At 38.7% G+C, this 15,314-nt stretch overlaps 1 protein-coding gene across 1 annotated transcript; it reads right to left on the bottom strand.

The window, feature by feature from the left end:
* Positions 1–2,010: 2,010 nt before the first annotated feature.
* LOC125378557 (glutamate receptor 1-like) lies at positions 2,011–14,534 on the bottom strand. The gene is made up of 9 exons (XM_048393987.1): positions 14,345–14,534; positions 13,411–13,521; positions 11,143–11,295; positions 6,772–6,793; positions 6,071–6,158; positions 3,991–4,303; positions 3,474–3,688; positions 2,919–3,181; positions 2,011–2,251 (listed from the first exon to the last, which is right to left on the bottom strand). Exons 1-9 carry the CDS (start codon positions 14,532–14,534, stop codon positions 2,011–2,013), a joined length of 1,596 nt encoding a protein of 531 aa, XP_048249944.1.
* Between the last annotated feature and the right edge of the window lie 780 nt (positions 14,535–15,314).

Genomic DNA, 15,314 nt, shown 5'->3' with positions numbered 1-15,314 from the left:
AAGTAAGCCTATGTCTAACCTGCGGTGAATGAGTATCCAGTAGTAACTAAAGGTTAGCGAGTGCATTTCGTTCTGTTTAGCGTACATAACAAGTACCCTGATACCCCGAGGTTGCAGGCTACCATTTGATTAGACATACACACATATTTTCGTGCATAGTTCGCAGTAATTTATCTGCACCTCAATACTTCAGAAAGCCATTTCCAAGTTAAATCGAGGTCCGTTTTTTACGTGGTGATTCCAAAAAATCCCGCAAAGGCTAACAAGAAAACAGGACTAACTTGCGAAATCTGCCAAAATAACCACACAAGATATATATGTACAATCGACACATTATACTGAAATACACAGGGTTAGGTTAACATGAATATGAATGACATATTTGGCAGCAGCAAAAGTAATAGGCCCCTTTAAAACAAGTCAGTGCACTCACCGAATGCGTCCCTCACCACGAAGTTGCACGAATATTGCTAGGAAGCGGCTTAAAAGCATATTCACTCACTCTTACGTTTTTTTTCATACATGAGTATGAGACTTTTTGCACAGATCAAAGTATAAATCAAAGGAGGCGACCTCACTGGTCTTCAATTTTTCTAGAGGGCACGGATGGCCCAGCCGTCTAAGGCCCCGCGAATCCCAGTTCGCCCCGATTATGTTCCTAGGTTTGTCAGCACCATACCCGTGCTCGTGGGTTTCACCGAAGTGGCAAACGCCTGAGACCTGCATCACTTCGGGCTTTCCTCCCACATTAAGCTGACACGCCGTGAATACTGTTTAAAGCGGCATTAAACCCAAGTCACTCATACACTCACTCACTCAATATTTCTAGTTCAAGTGTGTAAATCAGTGGAAATTGACTAGTTTATGGTTATTGAATCTCTATACCTGAAGCTTAAGTTAAACTTATTGGCCAAATGTCCTCTTTTTTATTATTCCAATCCGATCAGAAATTCCCATTGATATGCATAAAGAAACGCAAAGTGTGTGCACATATTGGGGAACTCAAAATAACGAATGCAGTTGAGCACTGCACGCACTTAAAAGCGCCTCGGAGACAGTATATTTGTTCTATGGAGGGGGACGTAAATGTCCCAAGTCACCCGATGTTTGTCAAATCAAAAAGTGTAATATCTCGACTGATTGGAACTATGGAACAAGTACCGTTAAACGGGTGGTGTGGCAATTGCACCTTGTTGTGGCAGGTTTAAAAATTACTCCAAAATGAGATGGTCTCATTACATTAAGTGTACCAGGCAAAATAGTCACATCGGATCCTCTCATCAACAGAATGTACAATCACAAGAAGGTGAATTTATACATGCAGCCCACCTGAAAGCAGGTTTATAGCTGTTACATGCATTCACATCAACCCACATGGGAATAACAATCATAATAGTCGCAAGGGGTACAAATACAATACGATGAGGTTTATGATAGGATGCCAACATACCAGGATATCAAGTAGAGGCTCACTATGTATTCCTTTTGCAACGTGTGAACGGATGATAAGTTCGTGTTCGCGTGCAGTATGTGAAGATAAGCAGTGGTTGTGTTTCTGTGCAGTGTTCACAGTTGCGGTCGTCACTTTCAGGCTCGTCGCTTCAAGATGGTGTGATGTTCGAACTCGAACTGTCACAAGGGGGCACATGTCCCTCCCAGCATTATGGTCATGTTTAAAAAATGTTTTGGGCAATTATTCGTTTCACAAGTGCGTATTCAATGGATTTGAGTGTATGTATGTAAATTGTGAGTGCCGCGTGCATCCAGAAAACCAGCTTACCTGGTGTGGTCCCTTTTTCAGTGATCCATTCATGTGATTTATACTGGAAATGTTTTGGCAGATAATCAAGACTGAGTATTCCTTGGCGTTTTGGAACTTACATATCGGAAACAAAAGACATTGAATCGTTTAACACGTTGACTCGTTGTAGTTGGGAAAGTAGGCTACACATGCTGGACACACAGTGAGGTTCTACTGTTTTGCTCCCAGGATAATATTGATGTTTGAGATCATAGACCTTTTCCCTCCTGAGCCCGTTTCCTGTGAGATCCCTTTTTATATTTACATATCTCAAACACCAAAACAACAGCAGCTAGCCCCACACCACATCCAGCAACAAATAAAACTGTGAACAAATTCGTCAGTTTCAGGCCATTAGCTTCTTCCTCCTTTGATGAACACACCTTCTCGTCTAGGTTGGGCTGTTCATACCACTTATCAATAATCCCACGCTCCACAAGGAACATCAGCCTGCAACAATGTATATTAAAACGATTGAGGAATGCTGCACTTTGAAATGAACTTCGAGGAAATTATTAGGTTGTGTGAATTTAAATATTGGAAGCACAAAGACACTTAATCGTTTCACACAAACTAGCAGCATGAAGGTGATATTCATGATGTCAAGCTTACTCGTTTGTAACGTTAAGCTAGTCCGGACGTGCGGCACACAGCGCGGTTCTACTGTGTTATGGCACTGAACACCTTGGCCAGACTGCATATATTCTAAAGAGTATCATGCCATGTACTCAAAGGGTTTTGTTCTTTGAACTGGTTGGATTTTAAAAACATTTGTCAATAATTCCTTCCGCCATCAGCCTGTCATAATAGCTTGATTTAATGGTTCAGGTACACGGGACTTCAAGGAAATGTGTTGTGAAAGAATCGATTCATTAAGGACAAATATATCTACGCGAATGATATTGGTATCTTGACATATAGCCACATGCCCATGTGTAACGTTCTTCTACGCCAAAAGAAATCTAGTTCAGCGGATAATCGAGACTGATTGTGCTAGTGTATCATCGCTATTTGAAAGTGAGTCATAAACTCATTTGGCCGAAATGGTACACTGGGCAAAGATTTCATATAGCTACGGAAATGGTTTTGTCGCTTTTATTGGCATATGTATACTCACTCTGGGTCCATCAGCAAAGCAAGAGGAGAATGTTTTGGCACAATTAGTGAGGACGTGGCAGGAAACCTTTGTTCCATTGTGTGAGCCATGTCACATTTTTCAGCCATGTAGCTGTTGATAATGTCACTGTCCGTTATCAAAGCATACCGTCCTTCAGCTAGTCTGATCCTGTGGTAAACAATGTCCTCTTCATTAGTGAGGTTGCCAGGTTGGTGCTCCCTGTTCTTTTTCCAGATTTGTTTGTTGACGGAGGCATTCGACCCCTGCAATAAAATGTCAATGACGTCTAATGTGTCAGTATCATTTATTAATATGTACTATGAGCCCTGCAGCAACAATATCAATACAACATAATGTACAGTTGATTCTGAGCATCAGAGTACTCCTGTACTCTTTCTAAACTGGCATATATTTCTGGACCAAGCAATTGAAATTGACGAGAACGTAGTAGTCTGACACTCTGTGTAAACATGCATTTTTACCATTCGATCGCGGTGCTGATTTAGGCAAGACTCCAACGCTTACATATGATCGAATGTGGAATACAACACCTACACTGAAGATCTCAGCGACGTATGATCCGGTTTCAATTCCAATATCATAGCCACTGTCGAGCAGATCATTTAGACCCGTGAATGGGACATTGTCCTTGGTGACAGTTAGGAAGGCAACCAGGTTCCCAGAATACACTGCCGTGATGGGAATACAACACAGCCACCAAAATGCGAGCAGGATCCGATTAGACTCTGTGTTTGGCAGTGTAGACGATCCTGTAAACGTTAATGTACATATCTGTGCTGGTAATTCAATTGTTTGAACGGTTTGCAGATGTTTTCACTGCCAGACATTTTGGTATTTCATTTTATCAGCTAATCGGAATCAGGTTGTCCAGCAATCACTTATTGTTATAAACCTTCACATAGATGCCTCTCTGTTCTAAGTAATAATTTGCTGACAACCGAATAAAACCCTGCACACACATATCATCATGGCTATTAATATTTGAAATTGTCATATCGCTTGAACTCCAAAATAAACCCTGATCTTATATAACAAAACAGTAGCATGATACCTTGCTTGCACGTAACTCCGATAGTCGACATTATTGTCTCTAGCATCTGATGGTCAACCTGTTTGCTGCGCCCGTGTTGATGGGCAGAACATCTCTTGCACACGAGGAAGGAAGTGGTCACTCCAACAATTGTCACCAGTACACATACATTGACTTGCCATTTGAAACATGAGAGCAGTACGGCCCAGTCGACGCGGGAGTCTGGTTTTTTGTACAGGATGTCTTTGTAGGTGTATCTGATTGGATACAGAAATGTCACGTAGTTTGATCGGAGAAGGGAAACTGCATACGGCACTGCCGATATGTCCACTGTCTGAAATGATTAAAATGAGAAACTTGCTATCACAAACGATACATTGATGCCATGTGAGTTGATTTTGCGTTACCTCTTTTCATAGTACATCGACTTCATGAAAGACATGGTTATGGCAATTATACCTGTAGACTGACAAGGCTACTTCCCCGATTTCAGCCACATTAAACAACTAATTCTGCTTAAAAGATGCACGATCGCCTGAGCTAGCTTACCCATACGTGACCAAGAATTCTAGCACCCGTGAAGATCCGGGATAGACGTGGTATTCCTCAACTCATGGTTGTCGTAAGAGGCGAGTAACGTGATCGGGTGGTCAGGCTCGCTGACTTGGTTGATGCATGTCATCGTATCCCATGCTTGCTATTTGCTGTGGACAGTGTGTGATGACTACATACATGTGTTACTGGTTTCTGTCATTTTATGTTTGCTCATGATGGGGAAGTTAATGTTAGGTAAGCTAAATTACAGCAATATTCAGGTATCTGAAAAACACAAGCAATGTTGCTGATACCTGTGCATGTTACAGTTCTAAGGGATGCATTTGCAAAAGCGAATGTATTTCTTTGAAATGTACTGCCTATATTGTATCTGTTAATGGTGTGTTTGAAACTTTAAAACAAATTATATTCATTGATATTTTTACCCGGTGTCACACCAAATGCCATGATTTAATTTATTTTGGATTCTTTTGCACATTCAACTATTATTGTTACACTTTTGGGTACACGTACATGTAGAACGTGTTGTTCATTTTTTGTTATGAATAAGACCACGGGGGCTTATGCTTCGCACAAAGCATGTTTATTCATTGCTGCGTTAATAACATCATTAGTTGTTTGTTATATTTGATTGTTTCTTGTTTAACGTTGCACTCAGCAATATTCCTGCTATATGACGGCGGTCTGTAAATAATCGAGTATGGACTAGACAAGCAAGTGATTGACACCATGAGCAATGCATCAACCAAGTCAGCGAGCCTGACGATCCGATCCTTTTAGTCGCCTCTTACGATAAGCATAGTCGCTTTTCACGGCAAGCATGGGTTGCTGAAGAACTATTCTACCCCGGATCTTGAGGTGTCCATCATTAGCTGAGATATACACAGTTAACGTAAATGTTTACACTTTTGGTAGGCTTACACTACAACTTTGATCTCATCCATATCTCCAACATGACAGCATGGATAGATGTAAGCAAGGATGCACAAGAGAAAAATGCACGCCAAATGTATTACTTTCCCCTCGTCTGGACATTTGATAAAGATATAAAATATTATTTCGAATACATAATTTGTTATCTCTCTTATAAAATTAAATTGATATGGCACAATAATTACAGACCAATCACACTAACACACTTGAAAAATGTTTCCATAAACACATGTTTAACTTCTTTAAAGACAACATCATTGTGAGAAATCCTCACTCATGCTGGACCTGTTCTAGCTTGCATTAATTCTCAAGGTAGACATACCCGATATTAACGTGACATTATGATGAATATTTTGACATCATACACACTTGCCTCGTCACGTGTTAGGACTGTGACTTACATCGTTGACCTCCACGCGTCTTTCTGGGCCTGTCCGTCTAAAGGTTAAAGTTTGATTGCAATGTATTTGTGAACACATGATGTTAAGAGATTGCTTTGATGATATATCCAATATGATTTTTCTATATGGTTTTGTTATTCTTCCATCAGCTCTCAAACACTTGGTATTGTTTCTGTTGGACATTAGTGTACTTTTTTACACCATACATGTACCTTGTTTACCAACAGTCCCATGATTCCATCCCATGTTCCATTGTCATACTTTCCCCATGACTGATCCTCGGGCTCAACGTAAGTGTAGCTGGAAAGAGCATTAAGAAAATCTCATATTCCACAATTGAGTTTAAAATATACAAAGCTAGCTCATTTGCTCAGTACAATTAAATAAATAACGTGTTCATTATATCTGCATATTTTCGTAAAGTAAAATATGCATCCAAAGTACGCATCAGTCACAACATAAATGTCACAATACAATTCCCTATTTTGATTTGTACCATACGTTCCCTTGTTTTTTTTCAAGTGAACAATTAACTTGCTTCTGCGTGTGTTTCTGACGAGTTCCAAAGGAGGGCCAGGATACGCCGACCTTTTTTGCAAACACCTGATGTCATCATTATTTGATAGTGATTCATAAACGCATGCCCATGGCATAGTTGGAATCGGACAATCGGTTCTGCTTGTAGCAGAAATGTCATATGAACATGGAAAAGGGTTGTCTTGCTTTTAGTAGTATGACAATGCTAAATCGTTGTCGGTTTTATTTTAAAGATTATGAAAAGCACATTGTCTAATATACGAACCTCTCTTTTGGTTCCTGTGTCAAAGTTTTTGAAAACGTTACCTGAAATTAAATACTCCTGATAGATGGGATATGAGTCTGCTGCATGGCCCGGAGATGGTTTTGGTTTTACTATTTAGCTTGCATGAAAGCCACTGAAACAGAATGTGTGACGTATTAATCAGCATTCATTGTACCAGTCAAACCCCTCATTGTTAAGATAAACAACGCTTCCCATGAGACAGATTGAGAAAGCTATGTTTTGAATATTGAAAAAGTAGAAAGAAACAGCGGAGGAAGAACTGGAAGTTTGTGATTAATTCAAGTATTTGCATGAGCTTGACAGAAACGTATTTTGAATGGGTATGGGGTGTCAGTTGTGGGTTGACAATCTCCTTCCAAACGAAGGAGACTTTAAATCTAATCTTAATATTTTTTACCAACATGTTTCAGCTTGCGATGTCTAAAGTAATATTTTTACCAATATGTTTCAGCTCTGTGATGTCTAAAGTATATATTATAATCATATAGTCCACAGTTTGTCTATTCTAAATCGCACCTTAGTTTACCTAGCATTGTTGTAATATAGTTTTTCAGGGTACAGTAGAAGGTGGCGATCCGTCGACAGTCTCCTTGTTTCTGTGTTCTCGGTATTCACCTAACGCATGAGTTCTACAAATGCATCATGTTATATGGCAGTGTAATGTATTATTACACAATTTTGCAAGAGTGTTACTTTGTTTCTGTTGAATCAGTAGAAGCATAGCATCGTATTTGATCATAATTAGTTTTCAAGAAATTAGTGAGTGAGTGAGTGAGTGAATATTTTTAGTCACATCGGCAATATTTCAGCCATATCGTGACTAATATTACTATAATTTTTCTTATTAAAAACCCGTCGTCAAAGAACAGTAAAATAACTAGAGTATCACAGATGGATAGTTTAAGACTAGTATGGAACCATAAATAAATCTCACGATAACTAACATTGCATTATAAAAACGGGGCAACTAGGAACCGTGGGGACTTACAATACTTCTGCTACCTGCACGGTTCCCCAGCAGGATGTGTGTCATCCTCTAGCCGCTGGCAATTGTCATCAAGTTTAGCCCAAATTAAAACAAACAAGTATACTGCTACTAAAACGGTAGTAGGAATAAACTGTCTTCGAATATCGTGGACTTACATACCCTCTCGGGAGGACAATCATTTTACAGTACTTGAACCCCCTTTGAGGATACAGCCACAAACAATCTCAGTTACAAGTTAAACACTACTTATACAGTAAACTGGTAACTATGTTCACATATTCAAAATTTATCGACCAGTTCAATTTCCTTTAAAAAGTCAACTATTAAATATGCCGAAACAGTATTAAAAAGATCCCTTAGTGATGTTGCACTGAAATAGTTATCCCTTGTGATAGAAAAATCAATACAGTCAAGCAGGACATGCTTGACTGTGATTCTTTCATCACAAGGGATACAGAATGGAGGATCCTCACCTTTCAATATATATTCATTTGTATATCGTGTATGGCCAATACGACATCGTCGTATAATGACCTCATCAAATCTGGACTGACAACCCAAGTATGTATAACCGATACTTGGTATAATTTCATGTAATTTATTGATACCTACTTGAGTGTCACACTTCTTTTGCATCAGATTTCGGATGTAACATCTGATCACTTGTTTATAATCACTGTATGGAATTTGAAGTGGTGTCACAGATTTGTTGAGTGCTGCATTTGCAGCAGCATCGGCCATCGTGTTACCAGTTATGCCAACATGACTGGGTAACCAACAGAAAACGATGTCGTATTGGCCAGTAGCAAGATCATTATATAATTCGACAATTTCTAATAAAAGTGGATGATGACATAGATTATTTTGAATGGCCTGAAGACATGAAAGAGAATCAGAAAATATGACAAATTGTTTATATTGGGATTGTTGAATGTATTCAAGTGCTGTTAAAATAGCTTTAGATTCTGCTGTAAAAATGGAACAAGCATCTAGTAATCTTGACGAGATTGTTTTCGATCCAATGACTGTGGCACTAGCCACTGAACAACCATCCTTGGATCCATCAGTAAAGATAGATCGATAAGTATTGTAGGTATGTCGTAACTGATTATATTCCTGCATATACTGTAATGGATTAGTGTCTGATTTCTTTAGTGTTGTTAATTCAAGATCAACCTGCGGCTTTGCCAGTTGCCACGGGGGAGACGACAATAATTTGCCGGGAGATATGCTAGAAAGTTCAATTTCTGCAGCAGAAACGTCAGGCTTTATCCGTTTGCCAAGAGGTGGAAGAATGGATTGTTTCTTTAGATAGAGATCCTCATACAGTGGCTTAAATACGCAGTGATAAGCTGGATTATATGGATTAGAAAACAGTTTGGTAATGTATTGTAAGGAGAGTTTTATGCGACGGTGTTTGAGGGATGGTTCATCAGAGTCTCAGACCTTGATGGTGGATGGTATCCAATATTTTTAAATTACTTTTACAGGCCCCACCATAGACGATGGAGCCATCTAGTTTAGAGCGAATGAGTGCTCTGTACAGTTGGAGGAGCGTTTTCTGATCCCCTCCCCACTTTGGAATTTGAAACGACTTTCAACAAATCAAGGGCCTTCATACATTTATTTCTCAAATATTTTATGTGCGGTAAAAGGTCAGATGATGATCAAATATTATGCTCAAGAACTTGGCCTCTTTCACAACTTGAATAGGAGTGTTATCCAAAACTAGTTCTGGGACGCTATGGGGTTTGTATTTTCTACAAAAATGTATACAATTTGAAACCATTTTCTAAGGACCATTTATTTATTTTATTTAGACATAATTGCAATTGTCGTCCAATAGTATGCATATTTTTACCGCGACAAGATATGTTAAAATCATCCCCCAAAAGTGAACCATCAATCGAATCATTTAACACCTTAGAAAGGCTATTTATTTTAATACTAAACAAAGTGACAGACAAAATACTGCCTTGTGGGACACCTTGATCCTGACTATAATGATCAGACAGGGTAGAACCAACACGAACTTGAAACTGTCTATCTGATAAAAATTTGGATATAAATAGAGGCAAACGGCCTCGTAATCCAAAATCATGTAAATCTTTTAAAATACCATGTTTCAATGTAGTGTCATAGGCTTTTTCTAAATCGAAAAAGATAGACACTGCATGCTGCTTGTTTATAATGGCATTCTTAACGAATGACTCTAATCGAACCAAATGGTCAACAGTACTTCGATTTTTCCGAAATCCACACTGAATATTAGTAATTAAATTATTGGATTCCAAGTACCATGTTAATCTATTGTTGACCATGCGTGCCATGGTTTTGCAAACACAGCTGGTCAATGCAATAGATCTATAATTTGAGGGATCGGTATGATCCCTTCGTGGTTTTGGTATGGGAACAACTATGGCATCATGCCATGAAGGCGGAAAGTTGCCAGATGTCCATATTTCATCAAATATTAATAGAAGGGTTTCTAAGCATGTTTCTGGTAAGTGTTTTAAGAGTTGATAATGTATGTTATCAGCTCCTGTGGCAGTATCATGAGCCTGCCCAAGGGCAGTATGAAGCTCATGGATTGAAAATATTTCATTATAATCTTCCCCATTATCAGATTTAAAATTAATAGATTTCTTTTCATGCTGTTTTTTATACTTTTGAAATTGGGGTACATAGTTAGATGAGGAAGAATGTTTAGCCAAAGTTTCACCAAGTTTATTTGCAATATCTGAAGTATCCGTCAATAATTCATCCCCATTTTTAAGATGGTGAATGCTAGATTTAGAACCCTTACCTTTAATTTTTTGGATCATGTTCCATACTTTCGACATAGGCGTACGTGAGTTTATCTTTGAAACATAAACCCGCCAAGATTGGCGTTTGCTTTGCATAAAGGTGCGCCTGGCTTTAGCATTTAAAATTTTGAAAGTATTCAAATTATGTACCATAGGATGGCGATTGAAATAATGTTCAGCCTTTTTCAAGAAATTAGTACTTTATAATGTAAACAGTGCTGTGGAAGTTACTATACTTCGATTCTGGTGTTTTCTGGAAAATTCAAGAACAGCATAGACCAAGCCTGTTATGAACAATTCTGAAAGGAGACTGACTGACAGGAGACTGAAAAAGACTACATCAGTGGACAAGGGCAAAGGTATCTCATCTCACATATTATCTCACATTATGTCCTCAAGACCAGCTTTTATGTGAAGATTCACCCTGGACACCAGCCAAGGCCACTGTTTATTGTGTACCATTTGTTGTTGGTTTGTTGGTTTCACACTTAACGCTTTTCTGTACAGATTCCTGGGTAAACATATTGTTTCAATTTGTAAAGCGACACGTATCAATCTGTTCGAACTTTCGTCACAAATTATGCTGACAGGCATTGAATCAGAAATACTGTAAGTTGACCCTAGATACATTATTAGGTGTTACATTCCTGTAATTAGAAGGCCTACCTGTAATACGGCTGCCTTCAGTAGCCTCCCATTCAAACCAGTCTTGGTGTTGGGAAAAATACGAGAAGAAAGGTCCTCTGTAGGTACTTGTGAAACCGGCTGCAGTTTTCTTGAAGCGTTCTTCCACATCATAGTCTGCAGCAAGGAGATGTTCTGACAACACAATGTTATATTAATATCACAAATAGCATGTATTGTTGCGCTAATGTATTCCATGAAGTTGATTTGCTGTCACAAACGAAAAATGCATTGAATGAATCTGTTGACCCACTATGCACAGACATACATGTTCAGACATACAGTTGCAAAGATAACAAGAGATTATTAAGTCTACATTGGAGTATAAGTGTAACAAACTGAAGACATGTACACTCCGAATCGATGTAACAAGAACTTTAAACGCGTTTAGGAAATATAAGCACATGTTTTCCTTTCTTCGTTGAAGATTGGACTTTGAAGGAAATGAAAAAACTGTTGTTGATCTTTACAACTTGTCAAAATGATATATATATTTTTGCTGTTTGCGTAGTTGTCATCATGATTTTAAATGCTACTTTGGTAAAGAACCTGCAGTATTATTTTTTTAGGTATATGTTTGAGTTATACACAAATAGTGTTATTTTCAACAACCTGGTGGGAGGGGAATGACGACTTTTAAACCATGACAAACATACCCTGCATTGGCTGCAATATATGTTGTCTATTGTCGTTACAGCAACGTTGTCAAACACAATGTCGTCAATGATCAGTGCATCTACCGTTCCCGTTGACAACACTACCAGCCACCTGGAGAAGTGTCGGAGAAGTAGGCCTGCTCCAAGGTCGCTATCAATCTGCTGAGCCTGTTCATGACAGATGACTGGACAGTGTATATAAGCTGGATATATTGGCAAGAACATCAGACATTTCTCCTCTTTCCCTACTTGGGATGACAGCTTACATGCATTCTCTTTGAATAATAATCATAGTTAGGTTGCACCATATTCTATTCTACCTTGATATAAACAACTCAGGTAATCAGGTTTCCAATTCGCCTAACATACCCCGGAGAAAAAGAAAGCACTTTTTAAAATCTCTATTTGTGGGTAGTTAAAGAACGAAAGCATATGCCAGATAGGTAGAACGATATCAAGCAATGAATGTATGAAAGTGCTGTGTGTGAATATATTTTGAACAGAAGAACGGGTTGATAAAAACTCGGAGAATATAAAGGGTTTCATAAATTTCAATTGCACAGAGAAAGCTGTCATTAATTGCTGGTTAATGTTTTCCTTGATATTATTTTCTCATCAGACAATATTAGCTCTTTAGCGTTTTGGAATAGTCACGTCGTCGATCATACAAGTGTACTTATGATAACACCCAATGTCATAACCATTTTGTTCGTTGTTTAACGCCGCACTCAGCAATATTCGAGCTATATGACGGCAGTCTGAAAATAATCGGGCGGGACCAGATAATCCAGTGATTGACATCATGAGCATCGATCAACGCCTTTCGGATACGATGACATGAATGAACCAAGTCAGCGAGCATGAACACCCGATCCCGTTACTGGCTTCTTAGGACATAATATGTAATAGCGTAAATCAGCATCATGCATTGCATACATAGTAATACCTTTTGTAGCAAAGGACGAATTGTTTCAATGTCAGCGAGAACGAGAAACTTGAGGTTCCTTTTGACAGATTCCTGATTTTCATACAACATGACTGTAGACATATGCCACGATATCATGTTTGGAAAGGCATCGAGATCCACAATTATGGCTTTCGTCTGTCGTGAAGTTGTTCTGATGATGTCGTCTATTCGCGAATCTAAAAAACATATTCCGTCTTAAATGAGAAAATGTCGTTTGTATTTAAAACCGATTCCACAGCGAATAAACAATATTTATTCTGGGTCTTTCACTTGTAAGTGGTAAATATGTTGTATTATCAACATTAATACACAAATGCAGCACAAATACAAACATGGTATGCTGATCGTATTTTTAACGATAAGCATGTCTCTCAGTTTCTGTCAGGTTATCAACATGTCTAATAACCTGACAGACGGGCGGCACCAATTAAAATATGGAACTTGCTAAAGGCAGTATATTATTATAGTATGTAGACATTAATTGATAAAAAGTATTGAGATAACATATAGTATGTAGAGATAGATTGATAAAAAGTACTAAGTATTGGGATAGCATCGCCCAGTAATGTGGCACAAGCATACAAAGCTTTAGCCTACATACAGGAACAAACCATTTAAAGTGTTAACCTGTTTTTGGTCCAATAATGATAGCCGTCGGTAACATGTCCATCTCACAGAGGAAACCGCTGAGGTTCCCTGTATCAGAGACAGCTTGCGAGTACCCAAGAAACCAACATGCTGAAAATAAAGAAACGTTTAAGGAAACATGATTGCAACACACCCAACATAGTCGTTGGGGTATCTTTCTCTTTCCATCCATCCATCCATCCATCCACCTATGCATTTATCTGTTTAAACCTTACACCATACCTTTAAGGGGATTTGTCTCGTAATTTCTAAACGCTGTTGGTGGATGGTTCTGAAATACCTCACCTTCATTTGTTCATACAAAGAAATATTTTCCTTACATGTACACAGTCTTTTTAATGTTCATCCTTGATTATTCCTTATTTAATAAACATTTGTTTTAACGTTATCTAGTTGTAACAGGGAGTGTTTATGTAGACTCCCTGGTTGTACCTTCTTTGAAATGTGCAAATCCCATTCAAATGTTAGGCATTTTCTTCCAGCCTAAGGCAAAAGATGCCCTCTATTTCTGTTTCATAATTCATAAGTAAAACCACTGTCCAAAAGAAACGATACCCAGTGTTTGAATGGTTAAGGAAGAAATATAGAAAATCCATACTGGTATATCTCATTAGAGCAATCTTTTAACGTCATGTGTACAAGCATTGATTGCATTCAGGACAGGCCAATAAATACGCGTGAGGTCAACGGTGAAAGTCACAGTACTAACACATGACGAGGCAAGTGTGTTAAATGTCAGAATACGCATCATAATGTCACGTTAATATCGGGTATGTCCACCTGCAGCATTAAACCACGCCAGAGCACGTCGACAGGCCGATGACGTCAAAGGTAGGTAGGGTCGATGTGCTCTGATACCATGTGCTCGTTTTCTCCTGTACACGGTTTGCCGACTGATCCTGTGTCGCAGTACCTTCTGCTGCCGTTAATGTCGCCGTGACGAAGCGGTTTGAGAGGTGAATTGTCCGAATGCAGATGTCTTGAATGGTCGCCGTGGTCTTCCGCTTCTCGGCCTGTCTGTTGTCGGACCTGTCTGACATAACCTTGTTGGCGCATCCAAACGTCCTGCCAATGACGGCGTGCGTTGCTCCCTGTTGGGCCATTCCAACGGCTCTCTCCCTCTCTATCGCAGTTAAACGTGTTCCTAACGTGTCGAGGTAGCAGTAGATCTTTGTGCAAGTGCACTTTTTGACACGAATTGTCAAATTTTCTTACCGATTACATTTAGCTTGGTTCGTGGGATATGTTTAAAAATGTTTTAATATAAAATAAAGAAATTATAATAGTTTGTGTCGTTTATTTGGACATAAGTTTAGGATGGTCACTGTTAACACAAACTCAAAGGTAGATCATCCTGACAATAAGAATATATAAGTGAATGATTAAGAAATGAGTTATTATCCCCCACTCCAAAGCCCGTTCGTATGTTCGTCACGTTCCGTTTCCGGAGTATAACTCGGAAACCGTTTAAGATTTTATTCTGAAACTTTGTATGTTTCAAACACTTGCTGAATAAGTCATTCTTGATGTTTCAGTATCACTAAAATATGTTTTCTGGACAACAAACAAGGCTTAGACTCAAATACGCCTAGTGTTTTAGGAAACTGTTTAATATGGAACTTTGTGCTTTGCACTTTGGCAAATACAGTAGTAATTCATCAAGACGATTCGTTCTTATTCTGCAATTGATCATCTTGCAGATTTAACAGTACAATTACCTTGTCCATTATGCTAGATATTTGGAATAGGCAAAGCGAACAAAATCAAACCCATATACCCGAGGTACTGAGGTCCGTGATAACACATCAAGCTGATTTGTATTTCTGTCGCTTTTGCTCCCCCTGAAGTGTTAACAGTACAGTTACCTTGTCAATTATTGTAGC

Source organism: Haliotis rufescens, unplaced genomic scaffold, assembly GCF_023055435.1.
Source record: "Haliotis rufescens isolate VD_foot unplaced genomic scaffold, xgHalRufe1.0.p SCAF_125, whole genome shotgun sequence".
Taxonomy (NCBI): Eukaryota; Metazoa; Mollusca; class Gastropoda; order Lepetellida; family Haliotidae; genus Haliotis; species Haliotis rufescens.
Note: the sequence above shows the minus strand (reverse complement) of the source record. Positions and strands in the feature narration are given on the sequence as shown.

What these genes read in the sequence shown, in the direction of transcription:
- LOC125378557 (XM_048393987.1), bottom strand. Translation starts at nt 14,534, where the DNA reads ATGGCCCAACAGGGAGCAACGCACGCCGTCATTGGCAGGACGTTTGGA. An exon ending in GCTTTCATGCAAGCTAAATA is followed by an intron (nt 6,159 to 6,771) that starts GTAAAACCAAAA and finishes TGCTCTTTCCAG; the next exon opens with CTACACTTACGTTGAGCCCG. An exon ending in GCTTTGCTGATGGACCCAGA is followed by an intron (nt 2,252 to 2,918) that starts GTGAGTATACAT and finishes ACATTGTTGCAG; the next exon opens with GCTGATGTTCCTTGTGGAGC.